This window comes from Cydia strobilella, chromosome 22, assembly GCF_947568885.1.
Source record: "Cydia strobilella chromosome 22, ilCydStro3.1, whole genome shotgun sequence".
NCBI classification, from domain to species: domain Eukaryota; kingdom Metazoa; phylum Arthropoda; class Insecta; order Lepidoptera; family Tortricidae; genus Cydia; species Cydia strobilella.
In genome coordinates, this window is record NC_086062.1 from 7,958,514 (window position 1) to 7,972,798 (window position 14,285).

The window sequence follows — 14,285 nt, forward strand, 5'->3', positions numbered from 1 at the left end:
GGTGACAAATGCACCTACTTATTTCATCTTTGTTTGCCTTTTTTAATTATAGGTCTTTAAAAAATACTGTTCGGTCTCGACATCGCCAATATAAATCTTAGCCAAATATTTACCACTATTATTTTGACTTAATATAAAAATTGTAGTTCAATATAGCGTAATTTCCGACATTTTTCTGCCTTATTACGGTTAAGGTCTAGTCTCACCCTTGTCACATTCTCAAGTCAAATAGAGACCCTGTAATTAAAGCATCAGAAAATAATCCTAGAAATTCAGGTTCAAAAAATATATATAAAATCCCTACTAAAAATATAGAAGTATTGGTTATCGCGTACGTATTGTCGTTATGGGGGGTTTTCCGCTAAGGCACGAGGATGCTCATCCATTTATTAACAGTTTATATAATTTATACGTTAAAATACGTACACGTTACGTTATATCGTGTTTAAACAATTGTTTTTGGTGAAAAGTAAAGGTAATCTGCAAACCCGGCTCAGATTCAAAGCAAATGTTGGCACCTCTGTGAATAGTTAACATATTGTGTGCAAAGAAGTGATATCCAATTAATGTTCAGGGATTCAATACGAATATAAGTAATTCCAATATAGTATAGAAATCAAAATTATCTATCATTTTCACGGACGCCTTGTAATTTGTTTAACAGAGAATTCAAACTTTTGATAACAGTTTATTTTTTTCATTTGGAGGAGTTCATTGAACCTACAAGTATTGCCTTTTTTTTTTCATTCAACAAAAGACCGAATTCTTGCGTCATCATATATAAACTTTTGCTCAAAAATATTAGCGACTTAAAAATAAAGTAGGCAATTTTCATTTACGGAACAGTATCCGCTTATTTAATTTAATCATTAAATATATTTTCCTTTACAGTTTACGACCAAGCCGAGATCGAATGGGTACTACAACGATACAACGAAGAAGATATCCTTTTAAACGGGACTACGACCAAAAACATGAAAAAACTCATCGGCACTTACAGTACACAGATATCAAAAGAATTTTTCGACATCCAGAATGGCACGCATATATGTCGAGTTTGGGATTCCCATGGATACAAAAATCTAACCAGTAAAATACATGTTAAAATTGTTGCTCATCCCGTGGTCACAATAACATTCGCTAAGCCTGTCAGCTCTTCAGCAATCTATTTAAACTGGACGGTAAAACAATACAATTCAGACATCAAAAGATACGAATTGAGATACAAAAATACTACGGAAACCGACTATCACTTTAGTCCGACTTCTATTAATATTAAAGCTGCAAAATTCTATGTCCTTGGCGGATTAGCGAAAAACACCACGTATCAGTTAAAACTGAAAGTAGAAACTGGTGCTGGGAGCAATCACGATGAGGTCTCCAATCTGACCACATTGCCGAAGGACCCTGACTTCGTCCCGAATATTTCCATCAATGGATTCACAGCACGTTCCATGACTATTGGTCTGAGTGCCCCACCTAGTGACATAGCCGAGTACGTACATTATTATCAGCTGGAGGTGTGGAAGAAAATAGACAAAAATAACACAACGGAGAACGCAGTCCATATTAGAGACGACAGGAATCTGCCCTACATGTTTAATAACCTCGATCCGCACACAACCTACGTTTTTAGGGTAAAAATATTTTGTATTTTTTTTATTACATAAAGAAGAGTAATGTGCACGTTGTTAGGATAGGTTAAACCCATTCAATTTGATTTTAAACCCTCTATCCAAAAGTATCTCATTACAGTCATTACCTATATTAACATTTTAACTGCCCCTCGCTTTCACTACTGTCATGAAATATAGGTCCGTGCATTACAGGTAATTACATTAAAGATCATTGTCAAGAGGGCGCTGTTATTCTCATGTATAGAGTGACAGTTCAGTATAGTATGAAAAATTAGTTCCAGTGGAATTCCGCAACATGGCGCGTGATATATTCCTGGTCAGGCTTTATAGAGCCATCCATTTCTGACGTCACGTAGACGTGACAGAGTAGTTTGACGGTGCATGTCATGTAATGCACAGACAGTAAAAGTGTTAATCACTATTTATTTCTATTTATTTATTTCAAAATATATAAGCATTACAGTCAACAGAAACCAAGTCGCTTATATACTAGGACAATTCATAATATATACATTTAGATAGAAATAATCACAAAAATAATACAACTGTCATAACAACTAAAATAAAAATTAAAGTAAAATGTCACAATATACATCACATTAAAATTCGTTTTAAAATTAAATTAAAACCCTGCAAAAACTACACACAATTATTATTCAAATAAATTAAAAGTTTTTGACCAAATCCACCAACACTGTCCGCAAACACGTCTATATGTGGGGCGTCGATGGACATGGCACTGAGCATAGCCAGGGCCCTCGCGGTAGGCGCGTTTCCGGCGCGGCGTGTGCGCACTGCGCTCGTCGCGAAGAGCCTCTGCGGGCGTCTAGCCGGCAACGCACTCAGCCCCACGGGACAAGGGCGCGCATTCGGCACAAATATACCCAACCTCTCCAGCACACATGAGTTATTTACTGTACCATTGAGAATTCCTTAATAATGGATCAACAGTAGCAGTTTGCGTCTCAGGTTAAGAGTGCTGAGTCCCACCATACCCAGCACGAAAAGAGAGGGATACATATAAGGGTAGTACCCGTAAATTCGCTTGTACATGTATCGCGCGAATCGTCTTTGCACCCTCTCGATCATCAGCCTATACTTCTCCTCACTGGGGTCCCAAGTAATGGCTCCAAACTCCAGCTTGCTCCGGACATAAGCATTGTAGAGCATCATGGCCACTGTGGTATTTTTAAATTCCGCTGATACCCTCATTATGATACCCTCACTATGACCGTTATAGAGTTTTCACATTGTCCGGTCCGATATTATATCCGATCTCGGATGATCCTTCGAGAAAGGCAGCTGTTAGTAAATGCCTCATGGCATCAGGTCCAAAACAATGAACCTTTTTATTTGATATCGGATCGACAAAGTGATAACGATTTTACAAAACTCATGTTTCGCTCATCGATTCCTTGATTTCCTTGCATACCTAATGCTATAAAGGTTAGCCTAAAAAAGGATTGCCCTTTCAGCATGATGATGATGATAATATTAGTAGTATTATTACGCTACCACGGTAATAAAGTTTTAAAACAAATAGGGTTGTTGACACTTGTAGAATTCTATAACTAAATCTAGTTAAATAGATAGAAAATGAGCAATTTATCACAATAAATTGGAAACTTAAAAAATAAATTGGAATAAAAAAAATACAAGACCTCAAAGATAAAAAAAAAAAAAAAACTTCCAAATAGGAAAAAATAATGGTACCTACCATTCGATTCCTTTCATTTTATTAATAAAATATTGTATGGCAACAATATACATACAGGCAATATTTCAACGACAAAATCGCTATTTCCTTGTTTTCCATACATCGAAACTGCTTCTAAGCAATAGCGACGTTACATGGTGACGTCAGGACGTCACAATGTGTTGCCATTTTGTTAGAAGCGTTTCGTCAGTAAAGTGCGGGTGCCAGACTTTGACCATCATTTGTGACTTTTCTATTGTTTTAAGGCAATGGGTCCTCCCATACAGACATTTGATCCTCAAAAGAAACCTGATCGACTGATACCATTAATAAAAAAAGTCAAATACCCTATTCTGCTTTAGGCCAAGGCATGCTTCGAATATGGCGGTAACTACAACTGCTGCGGAAACTGGTCGAAAGAAATGGAGGCATTAACTATGGACGGGATACCCAACGCGCCGAACATTACTGTTATACATTGTGACTTCTCGGTGGAACAGGGGTACTACATGAATCTCACGTGGGAGCAACCGACCAAGCCTAATGCTGAGATTAAAGGATACATGGTGGGTATATTGTTACTTTTTTTGCCTAGAATGGTATGTATAATTTTGTATATTATTAGTAATTTATATATTATGATCTTTACGCTCTTATTCTCTTATGTAACATAACACGCAACAGCTTTCTGAGAGTATTATCCGATAAATACGACTGTCGAATATGGAGGCACCTGGTGGTTTTGATTGGGCGACCTGTATGTTGTTTAGTTCCTTTTTAGTTATAGGTTAATTATTAAGTAAATACGAACACTAGTTAGTTATTAGGTACTTAGCTTAAGATAAACTAACAAAATCTACGGATTGTTAAGATCTGAAATAAATGATTATTTATAAGCCGATAATATTATAATGAAATTTTATGGTATCGAGGCCGTTTTTCTACAGAGTGCATTCTTTTTGGGTGTCGACGGTTGTAAAGTGCAAAAAAAGTCATGTTAGCCATTATTGAGTTGTGTGTTTTGTAGTCTATTGTTTAAAGAAATAGAGTCGTTAGTCTATACTGACATTTCAAGGCGGTTATAATCTGCTTTTACTACGAGGTAGTTATTCTAATGAGGGTTAACGCGTATGAATTCGCCGCTAGGGGCGCTAGTGTAGATGGTGGTCTTTTCCATAGTTCGAAATGTCAAATGTCACTTCAATGACTAACAGCTGTTCTTTAGTCTTTTGGACCACCATCAACAGAGGCGCCAACTGGTGAGCAAAAAAACGATAGCCCTCATTTGTGGTTTCCCACTCAATGGTATTGTATTCTTGAGACTTTTTGAGTAAACAAGCTCAGTTCAAAAGATTTACACTATACGAATAAGCACAGGCATCTAGTACTATTATTTATTCTGTGGCACAGGTACGTATCAGGAGTGGTATGACCTAAACGTCTAACCTTTTTGCAGATGGAGGTGACAGGCAACGCGACTTATATCGACCGGTTTGGCAAATGGAAGATGGACACGTTCGGACCGCTCACCAAATTGTTCACCAATGAGACGTTTCTTGCCAGGTAAATTCTCGTTCTGTTTAACTGCCATCTAGTTGAGTCAATTGACCGTTGGTCAACCTTACTGCGACATGATAAGGTATAAATTGAAATTGATGACATACATTAAAGAATAAGTGACCAAGTAAGCCCCTAAGTGGCCGAGGCTGGACTGGAATAATAATTGATTTCCCCAATTCTGATGAGGTATACCAATGAGTAAATTGATCGTGGATGAAGTTTAATCGAAGAAAACAACTTGCCTCCGTATTTGACAGCTGTTTGTTTGCATGTTTTGTGGTAAACTCAGAATAATGTCAGACGCCATCAACCCAGAACTGGGCATTTTTTTTCTGTAGTGATGCACTGGACTTTTTTTTAGGATATGTAAATTTAATGTTATTTGTGACCAGAATCATGAGCTGATTCCGTGGTCCTAGGAAAGAAACAATGTTCCAAAATTTTCATACATTTTACGTACTTTCCATTTTGTTACCGCCGTACTCGGCCGTGCAATGTGTTTGAAAAATGGTAACGGAATGGAAAAATAAAACTTGGGACGCTTTTTTCCTCCTAGTAGGAACGAAGGAGCTCGTGATTCTGAGTAGGAAAAACATTAAGGCCGTTCCATCGGTTTGCCGCTGTCTTTGTCACATTTCGCAAGAAAGAACGGGAAAGAACATACTCGCCAAGTGTCAATTTTGATCGAATATTGTCGGTTTTTATTTATTTTAAAAACGTTACCTTACAATATCGAAATTCTAAAGCTATGAAATTACTATTTACGTTAAGATTGTTTTTTCTTCTTTTTTTGTTTATATCTTTGGTTATAGTATCACATAATAAATAACCGAGTAAAGTAGGATTGAAAGTCCGAGTTAGAGGTTACTTTGGGAATTAATTGTATCGAGCGAAGTGTCATAATTCGTGTATCGGAAGCTATGTTGTTAAAGATAATATAGTCAAGAACTACATATATTTTTTCCACGTCTACGAATATCAACGCCTCTTAGAAAAACATGATCATATAAGGAGATTTTTCGCCTTTGGCTCTGGGAACCGCCTTAACCTATTTTAGAAAAAAAGTGCCCTACTACCGCGTTATATATGAGGTCGTACAGCTACATGTAACTTACCCCTTACGTTTTGAATGTTGTACCATTATTTCCATGAAATATATACCAAATTAAAGATCTGTTTCTTGTTGAAACTCCTCAGGGTGCCAGACCTGAAGCCCAACATGAACTACACGGTGCGACTGATGGCGATGACGCGGTCCCGTCGCCGAGGGCAGGAGAGGGCGGAGTACTGCCCCACGGGCCGCGGGCCGCCCGACTTCCCGCCGCGGCCGAGCTGGCGCAAGGTAACATTATAGCTCGTTTTTAGGGTTCCGTACCCAAAGGGTAAAAACGGGACCCTATTACCATAGAGTAACTTATACTAGAGCGGTACTCTCATAGTAAATTTTGTAACCCCAGTAAATTCACTGCCATCTGTCGACACCCTTTAAAACTAAAATTGAAGATTTGTAAAAATACGATAAAATGTATTTAAATATAGATAAATTATTTTTTTTATATGCATTAATTATTTTGATGATTTTGACCCATGTTCTTTCACTGATATGCGTTAAAATTGTTTAATAACTAACGAAACCGTCAACGCCATCTATACGACTGTAGGCCAAAACTAGTAGCGCCCTCTGAACGAGAATAAAATTTTCTTGATTTTCGAGGCACGTTTTTTCCTTAGACTGTATCCATCTATTACGGAGTTATATCTATCTTTGACTAAGACTCCGCTGTCCGTCTGTCTGTCTGTCACCAGGCTGTATCTCATGAACCGTGATAGCTAGACAGTTGAAATTTTCACAGATGATGTATTTCTGTTGCCGTTATAACAACAAATACTAAAAAGTGCGGAACCCTCGGTGCGCGAGTCCGACTCGCACTTGGCCGGTTTTTTTTAGCATTAGAATTATTAGAAAGAAGGTAAGCGATCTTAACGTATCTTTTTATTAAAAATCACTTGAAAAATAAGTCACAGCGAATATGTTACAATACTTACAATTATAAATCATATACGATCTTTTACATTATTATGCTTTCATATAGTAGGATTTTTTAAAAGCGTTTTTCAATATTTTTCAATAAAAAGACACGTCAAGATTGTTTACCATTTTTCTAATGCTAAAAAATGAACTCTAGATCCCGACAGGGTAAGGGTAGTCCCTGTCACCGTAGTACCGTGTAGTAGAGATGCACCGGATATTCGGTTACTATCGGGTATCCGATCCTTATTTTAATATCCGGCGGTATACCGGATAGTAACTTTTGCTTAATTTCGCAGTAAACAAATTGCATATAAGAAACAGTCACGGTCATAATCGTACTCTTTTGTTATTTTAAAACAATTTAAACATTTCACTCACTTGCACGCGCACTCATTTCGAACCTAGAAATAAGTCCGCGCGGACATTCACTACGAAACAGGTAAAAACCTGCACAATGTGCACTTGAAAAACCGGAATATAGGTGTAGTTCCGCGGGCCGAATATACGGCCGATGGTCAGGCCGAACATCCGGTATCCGGTCATACAACTATCCGTTGCATCTCTACCGTGTAGTCACGGAACTGATCTCAAAGGCAGGAGAATGTGGGCTAATGCACTGACAACCCTGACATTTCTTTTGTAAACTTTTTAAAATGAGCTTATGGCATTGTTCTTATTCTATTTTTTTTTCGCAGGTTGAAGAGAAAAAGGGGGATACTTCTGAATATTCGCTCAGAGTACGAATTCCTCGTATTCCAGAGCGAAACGGACCTATTTGCTGCTACAGGTGTGTACATGCTGGTTGGTTTGGCTCGGTTCGGCGTTCAGCTTTCTTGTGCAAACTAAACAACTTGGCTGTTTGTTCCAGGGTGTACCTAGTGCGTCTACCTAAAGGCAAGGGCTGGATCTCCACGAACCCTCAGGACCTGCCCGTCATCACGTGGGCCGACGCCCACGCCGCCAACTCCGACTACGAGGAGGGTGCCTACATCACTGACATATTCAACCAGTGAGTATACATGTACCTTGTGCTAGGCAAGGGATCTCCAACCCAGCCTTGCCGACGCCCATGCGCGAGCTCTGGCCATAAGGCGCCTACGTCACTGACGTATTCAACCAGTAAGATAAACGTTTACTGGTTGAATATGTCAGTGACATAATATATGTTTTTACGGTTCCGTGGTCAACTGTGATCCTTTATACTTCGCCGTGTCCATTTGTCCTTCCAAGGCTTGGCACTAGAACGCTGCAATGTGGCATAGATATTTAAACCAACCACGTCGGCAAAATAGTAAAATTTATATAGTCCTCCACATCGATTTCGATGACGGCGACCTCAACAATCAAGGCTTTTCCCTCTCATGAGCTCTTATGTGGCTGGCCAGGCCAAACTTGCTCTTAAAAACTCTTTTACACTCACGACAGTAGAGTTGTACATATACACGTAGGAGGACTTAGGTCTTTCCTTGCGCAATTGTCGTTTTACATCTAACGTCGTGAGGCGGTTTTCCTCAAACGACTTGATGGATTCGAAGATGGTAGACCGCCAAGATGACCGTTTCGCAGCGAGCTCCTCCCAACGTGTAGGATCGATAGAGCACGCGTTCATGTGACGCTTAAGCACATCCTTATATCGAAGATGTTGACCGCCGTGCTTCCGCTTACCCTCTGCTAACTCTGAGTAGAATATAGCTTTGGGCAAGCGGCGATCATCTATTCGGAGAACATGCCCACACCACCTGAGCTGGCGCTGCATCAATCTATAAAAAGATTGTTTTGGTAATATCTCCCGTACACATTAAATGGGGAAGAATCTTACAGCTCTTTTACTTACAATCAATAATTCTTTACTATTTTTACACCACAGAGAGATGGGTTCTTAGCAATTTTTTTACTCGTCTATGCTCACAGAACTACGCTCTCACGATGGTAACTGGTGGTGGATGGTTGACTGAAAAGTTAAACTCCGTTTAACGTTACCCAAAAAAACACTATGCGGAATACTATTCAGTCATCTATACTTTCTTTCCAGCGATAATTTCCCCAAAGTCGAACTGATACTCGGCGACAACATAAGTGAGAACATGACACGTAAAGATGACAACATAACATGCAGTCGTTGCTTCGAACGGCCACTGAGAAAAGAACCCCCTACGACTGCGAAGATTGCAATAATCACCGCTGAACCCGATTATGACGAGAATACGGAAGAAGCTAGAACGGAAGTAGCGAAGACTAAAAGATCTTTGGATATCAGGTAAGACTACTATTCAGGGTTAAATTAAAGTTAGGTCTGAATATACAGTGTGATTGTGTTACGTGACGATAGCAACAACCGCTGTTTTTGTTCGTCTACTGAGAAAAGAACCCCCTACGCCTGTGAAGATTGTTATAGTTACCGCTGAGCCTGACTATGAGGACAAGACAAAGGAAGCAGCTAAGGTTAGGAGATCTTTGGGAACTAGGTAAGAATTATTTGTAAATAAAGTTAAGTCTGAATATAGAGTGTGATTATGTTACGTAGAGATCTTTGTATACTGCTATCATAAGAACCGGCCACAGTGAAAAGAACCCCCTACAACTACGATAATTGCTATAGTTACCGCAGATCCCAATTATTTTATTTTTTATTATATTTATTTATTTATCGTAGAGTTCCAGGTAATACCTACTATTCAGTGTTACTTTAGTAGAAAAAAATGGAACTAGAGAACGGACGGACAGAAGTGCTTATAAAACCGAGATTTTTATGGCACCTGATTTTTTTGTTACAGAGAGGATCAGTTAATCACGCCGACGGATGGGAAATTGGACCCATCAGTGAACTATACGCTCTTCGTTGAATTAATACGTAAGTTTTTTAAGCATCTAACATTCACCTTTCAACCATCAATATCACTTACATAGTGGGAAGTAAAGGGTTAAAGATGTTTCACACCCTTAAAAAAATCAAATGGAAGTGGGCAGGACACATACTTCGATGCAAGGAAGACAAATGGGCCAAAGAAGTGACTGATTGGTATCCTAGGGAAGGAGACAGAAAAAAACCATAGACCTCTACGAAGCTGGGAAGACGATTTCAAAGCTATTGGTGCCACTTGGCGGAGGAAAGCCCATGAACTTTGGAGGAACTTGGGGGAGGCCTATGCTGGAAAGTAAAATCTTGCCGCTGATGTCTGACAGCGAAAATATAATAATAGTTTATTTTTTGTTTATTTTAAGTTAAGAGAGAAATAATATTTTGTAAAACTAGTTGATAAGATTGTTAAATAAAGGCTTATTGAATTGAGTCTGAAGTGAGGCTCTAAGAATATATTTTTCTGCAGCGGGCACTGAAGATACGTCCCTGTACAGCAGCTACACTAATGCACTCAACACGGCCATACCACCGCAGATTATTGCCGCCAACAACATGGAAACTGCGCTACAGGTGAAACTTTATTTAAGGAGGCGGTATTTTAAATATCGTCTTTATTTTGTCTGAGTTAAGGTAAAAAATAATATGTGTTAAAATCAGTCAGTCGTTCCATTTTCCACCACTTCCATTATAGTTTAAAATTCGATTTAAATTAAGAAACTCGGGATTGGAGGCTAAAAATGAGGTTTGTTATGTGGTTACAGATATGCTGCGGTGTAGCCGCTCTACTCTTATTGGCTACGATTATCTTCTGCATCGTTCACACGCGGCGCGCGCGCAAGCAGCCGCTGCGTCACGCACATGTCGAGCTCAACCCCATACAGGCCGCGCTAAGGTAATAATTAACACAGGATATGAGTGGGAAATATGTATGCGACCTAGTGAGCTTTCTGAGAGGATTTAATAAAGTTAAAAGGACTTTGATGTATGTCTATAAAAAAATGTCCAGATACATATATAGATCAATATTGGCAACATCGCAGTCAAAAGGCGTTTAATCGGTACAATGTAGACAATAATTACGATAAAAAAATAAAAACATACAATATCTCTGAAAATAAATGTGATCAGGAACACACTTAAAATCCTTAGAAATACTCGTGGGCGACTTGCATATAAATCTGTAACCCCAACATCTCCACCATGTTTCTGTAGCCTTGCTAAAGATTAGATATGTGCCGAATGCGAATATTCGGTACAGCTCATACCGAACCGAATATTCGGTTGGGCTAAAACTGCCTAAAACGCTGAAAACAAGTTCATTCAGGTCCGCGGTCTGCAATGGGCGACCGGGAATGTTTATGAAAAGTAACGGAAACGTCTCATACCTGATCGCGAAGTAAAACCGCGGTAACTAGCGGACGCCCTTAAAAAATACTCTTCGGTAAATACTCGGAGGTTCGAACCGAACTATTCGGCCGAATACCGAATAATTAGCGAATATTCGGGCCATCTCTAGTAAAGATTGCCCTCCGTGCAGATACGTGGTGGGCCACATCGGCGGGCGCACGCCGCTGGTGTCGGCGCCGCCGCCGGCCATGCCGCCCGTGGCGCTGGAGGAGCTCGCGGCCGCCTACGCCGAGCGGCAGGCCGACTCCGATTACGGCTTCCAGAAGGAGTTCGAGGTACGATATCTAATTCACTTCAATTAAACCACTAATCCTTAAAAAGTTGTCATCCTGCGGCGTGACAGTTGCGCGACGCGCAAGCTCGCGTTCCGCTGCAGTCTGACGAAGCCTTAAAATGTTGTAGCCGTAAATTTGTCAGCTGACGTAGAGTCTGGCAAAAAAGAGTAGAAATTAAAAAGTGGCAACACTGTAGTGTCGTCCCGTTTTTCTTAGATTGATTTGAAAGGGACGACACTACAGTGTTGCCACTTTTTAATTTCTACTCTTTTTTGCCAGACTGTAAATGATGGTATTCGGCGCCATAATTTTTTGTGATACTAGGATTGTCAAGTTTTTGAAACACATATTTATACTCATTATCGTTTGTCCTTAATGTCCTGACAATTGTGTTCGTTAAAAAGACAAAACAAAACAAATGTTAACCAAAGTAGGTATACTAAGTTTTACGAATAAAGAGTGAAGTATTGAATCTCGTTACAGCTGCTACAAATGCTCCCCGAATGCTATCCGGACCGCACCACGCACGCTTCCGAAGCGCGTGAGAATCAGCCCAAGAACCGCTACCCCGACATCAAGGCCTACGACCAGACGAGAGTCAAGCTCTCCCAGATAGACGGCATCACTGGCTCCGACTATATCAACGCGAACTATGTCATGGGATACAAGGTTAGTGAACCGCTACCCCGACATCAAGGCCTACGACCAGACGAGAGTCAAGCTCTCCCAGATAGACGGCATCACTGGCTCCGACTATATCAACGCGAACTATGTCATGGGATACAAGGTTAGTGAACCGCTACCCTGACATCAAGGCCTACGACCAGACGAGAGTCAAGCTCTCCCAGATAGACGGCATCACTGGCTCCGACTATATCAACGCGAACTATGTCATGGGATACAAGGTTAGTGAACCGCTACCCCGACATCAAGGCCTACGACCAGACGAGAGTCAAGCTCTCCCAGATAGACGGCATCACTGGCTCCGACTATATCAACGCGAACTATGTCATGGGATACAAGGTTAGTGAACCGCTACCCTGACATCAAGGCCTACGACCAGACGAGAGTCAAGCTCTCCCAGATAGACGGCATCACTGGCTCCGACTATATCAACGCGAACTATGTCATGGGATACAAGGTTAGTGAACCGCTACCCCGACATCAAGGCCTACGACCAGACGAGAGTCAAGCTCTCCCAGATAGACGGCATCACTGGCTCCGACTATATCAACGCGAACTATGTCATGGGATACAAGGTTAGTGAACCGCTACCCCGACATCAAGGCCTACGACCAGACGAGAGTCAAGCTCTCCCAGATAGACGGCATCACTGGCTCCGACTATATCAACGCGAACTATGTCATGGGATACAAGGTTAGTGAACCGCTACCCTGACATCAAGGCCTACGACCAGACGAGAGTCAAGCTCTCCCAGATAGACGGCATCACTGGCTCCGACTATATCAACGCGAACTATGTCATGGGATACAAGGTTAGTGAACCGCTACCCCGACATCAAGGCCTACGACCAGACGAGAGTCAAGCTCTCCCAGATAGACGGCATCACTGGCTCCGACTATATCAACGCGAACTATGTCATGGGATACAAGGTTAGTGAACCGCTACCCTGACATCAAGGCCTACGACCAGACGAGAGTCAAGCTCTCCCAGATAGACGGCATCACTGGCTCCGACTATATCAACGCGAACTATGTCATGGGATACAAGGTTAGTGAACCGCTACCCCGACATCAAGGCCTACGACCAGACGAGAATCAAGCTCTCCCAGGTAGACGGCATCACCGGCTCAGACTATATCAACGCGAACTATGTCATGGGATACAAATTTAGTGCTTGAATCGCTACACCGACTTCAAGGCCTACGACCAGACGAGAATCAAGCTCTCCCAGATAGGCATCACTGTTTCAAGACTATATCAACTCGAACTATGTCATGGGATACAAGGTTAGTAATTTAAATGCTTTTAAATAATGGATAATGAGCCATGTATAGGGACGCAGAAGAATATAACCATGGCAAAGAGTGACAGAAAAGTTGGTCCGCATTTATCAACACCAAATTTAGTTAAATATTAACAATATCATGTAAATGGTATCACCCATTCGTGACTTCGGATCTTAAAATAATGTAGATGTTAGTTGTTCTGCCAATTACAGAATTCCATAGATACAAAATGTTTTACCTTATTGACCGAGAGGTAGGGTCACGTGGTTTTTATTCGATTTAAAGATATTTTTATACTTTGGCAAACCCACTTTCTCAGTAGAAAAATATGGAAGGACAACCCTTCGCGCATACATTTTTTAAATTTGCCGCGTTTTTCTACAGACGGATATGGCTTTAGGGATTAAGATTTAGAATAAAAATACCCGATGTTTGATGTTGTCAATGACAAAGGTCTTAGAATAATGTTATTACATTCTTATTATTATTATTACTTATTTAAAATGCACCAATAACATGCAATTTTCAAACTAAAGGTGATGGTTGCAACGCTATAAATGTTTGTCGATTGATTTTGTTTCCCCCATACTAATTACCTATTACATTATATTATTTATGTGTGTGAAGTCTTTCTGCACTTAACATCTACTCTGCTTCTTCCACTTTCTATTTATTTACAGTTAAAAGAGTGTGAGAAGGAAAAGGTGGAATCCGAGGGGTATTGGGATAATGAACAGAAATCGGAAACCGGAGAGTATAATCATCGGGTAAAACACAATAGATATGTTTCCTTGTATGTGACTAATATTGGCAGCTATTATGTACCTAATATAATGTTTGCCACCACTT

The 14,285-nt window shown here is 40.3% G+C and overlaps 1 protein-coding gene across 1 annotated transcript in view; it reads left to right on the plus strand.

Moving 5' to 3' along the window:
- Window positions 1-14,285, plus strand: part of LOC134751449 (tyrosine-protein phosphatase 69D) — a 42,179-nt gene that overhangs the window by 11,755 nt on the left and 16,139 nt on the right. The window contains exons 4-15 of the mRNA XM_063686857.1: window positions 892-1,637; window positions 3,696-3,899; window positions 4,790-4,896; window positions 6,091-6,235; window positions 7,621-7,712; window positions 7,794-7,934; window positions 8,958-9,182; window positions 9,700-9,776; window positions 10,252-10,355; window positions 10,547-10,677; window positions 11,323-11,467; window positions 11,951-12,136. Of these exons, the coding sequence (XP_063542927.1) occupies window positions 892-1,637; window positions 3,696-3,899; window positions 4,790-4,896; window positions 6,091-6,235; window positions 7,621-7,712; window positions 7,794-7,934; window positions 8,958-9,182; window positions 9,700-9,776; window positions 10,252-10,355; window positions 10,547-10,677; window positions 11,323-11,467; window positions 11,951-12,136 (2,303 nt within the window). The remainder of the gene's footprint in view (window positions 1-891; window positions 1,638-3,695; window positions 3,900-4,789; window positions 4,897-6,090; window positions 6,236-7,620; window positions 7,713-7,793; window positions 7,935-8,957; window positions 9,183-9,699; window positions 9,777-10,251; window positions 10,356-10,546; window positions 10,678-11,322; window positions 11,468-11,950; window positions 12,137-14,285) is intronic.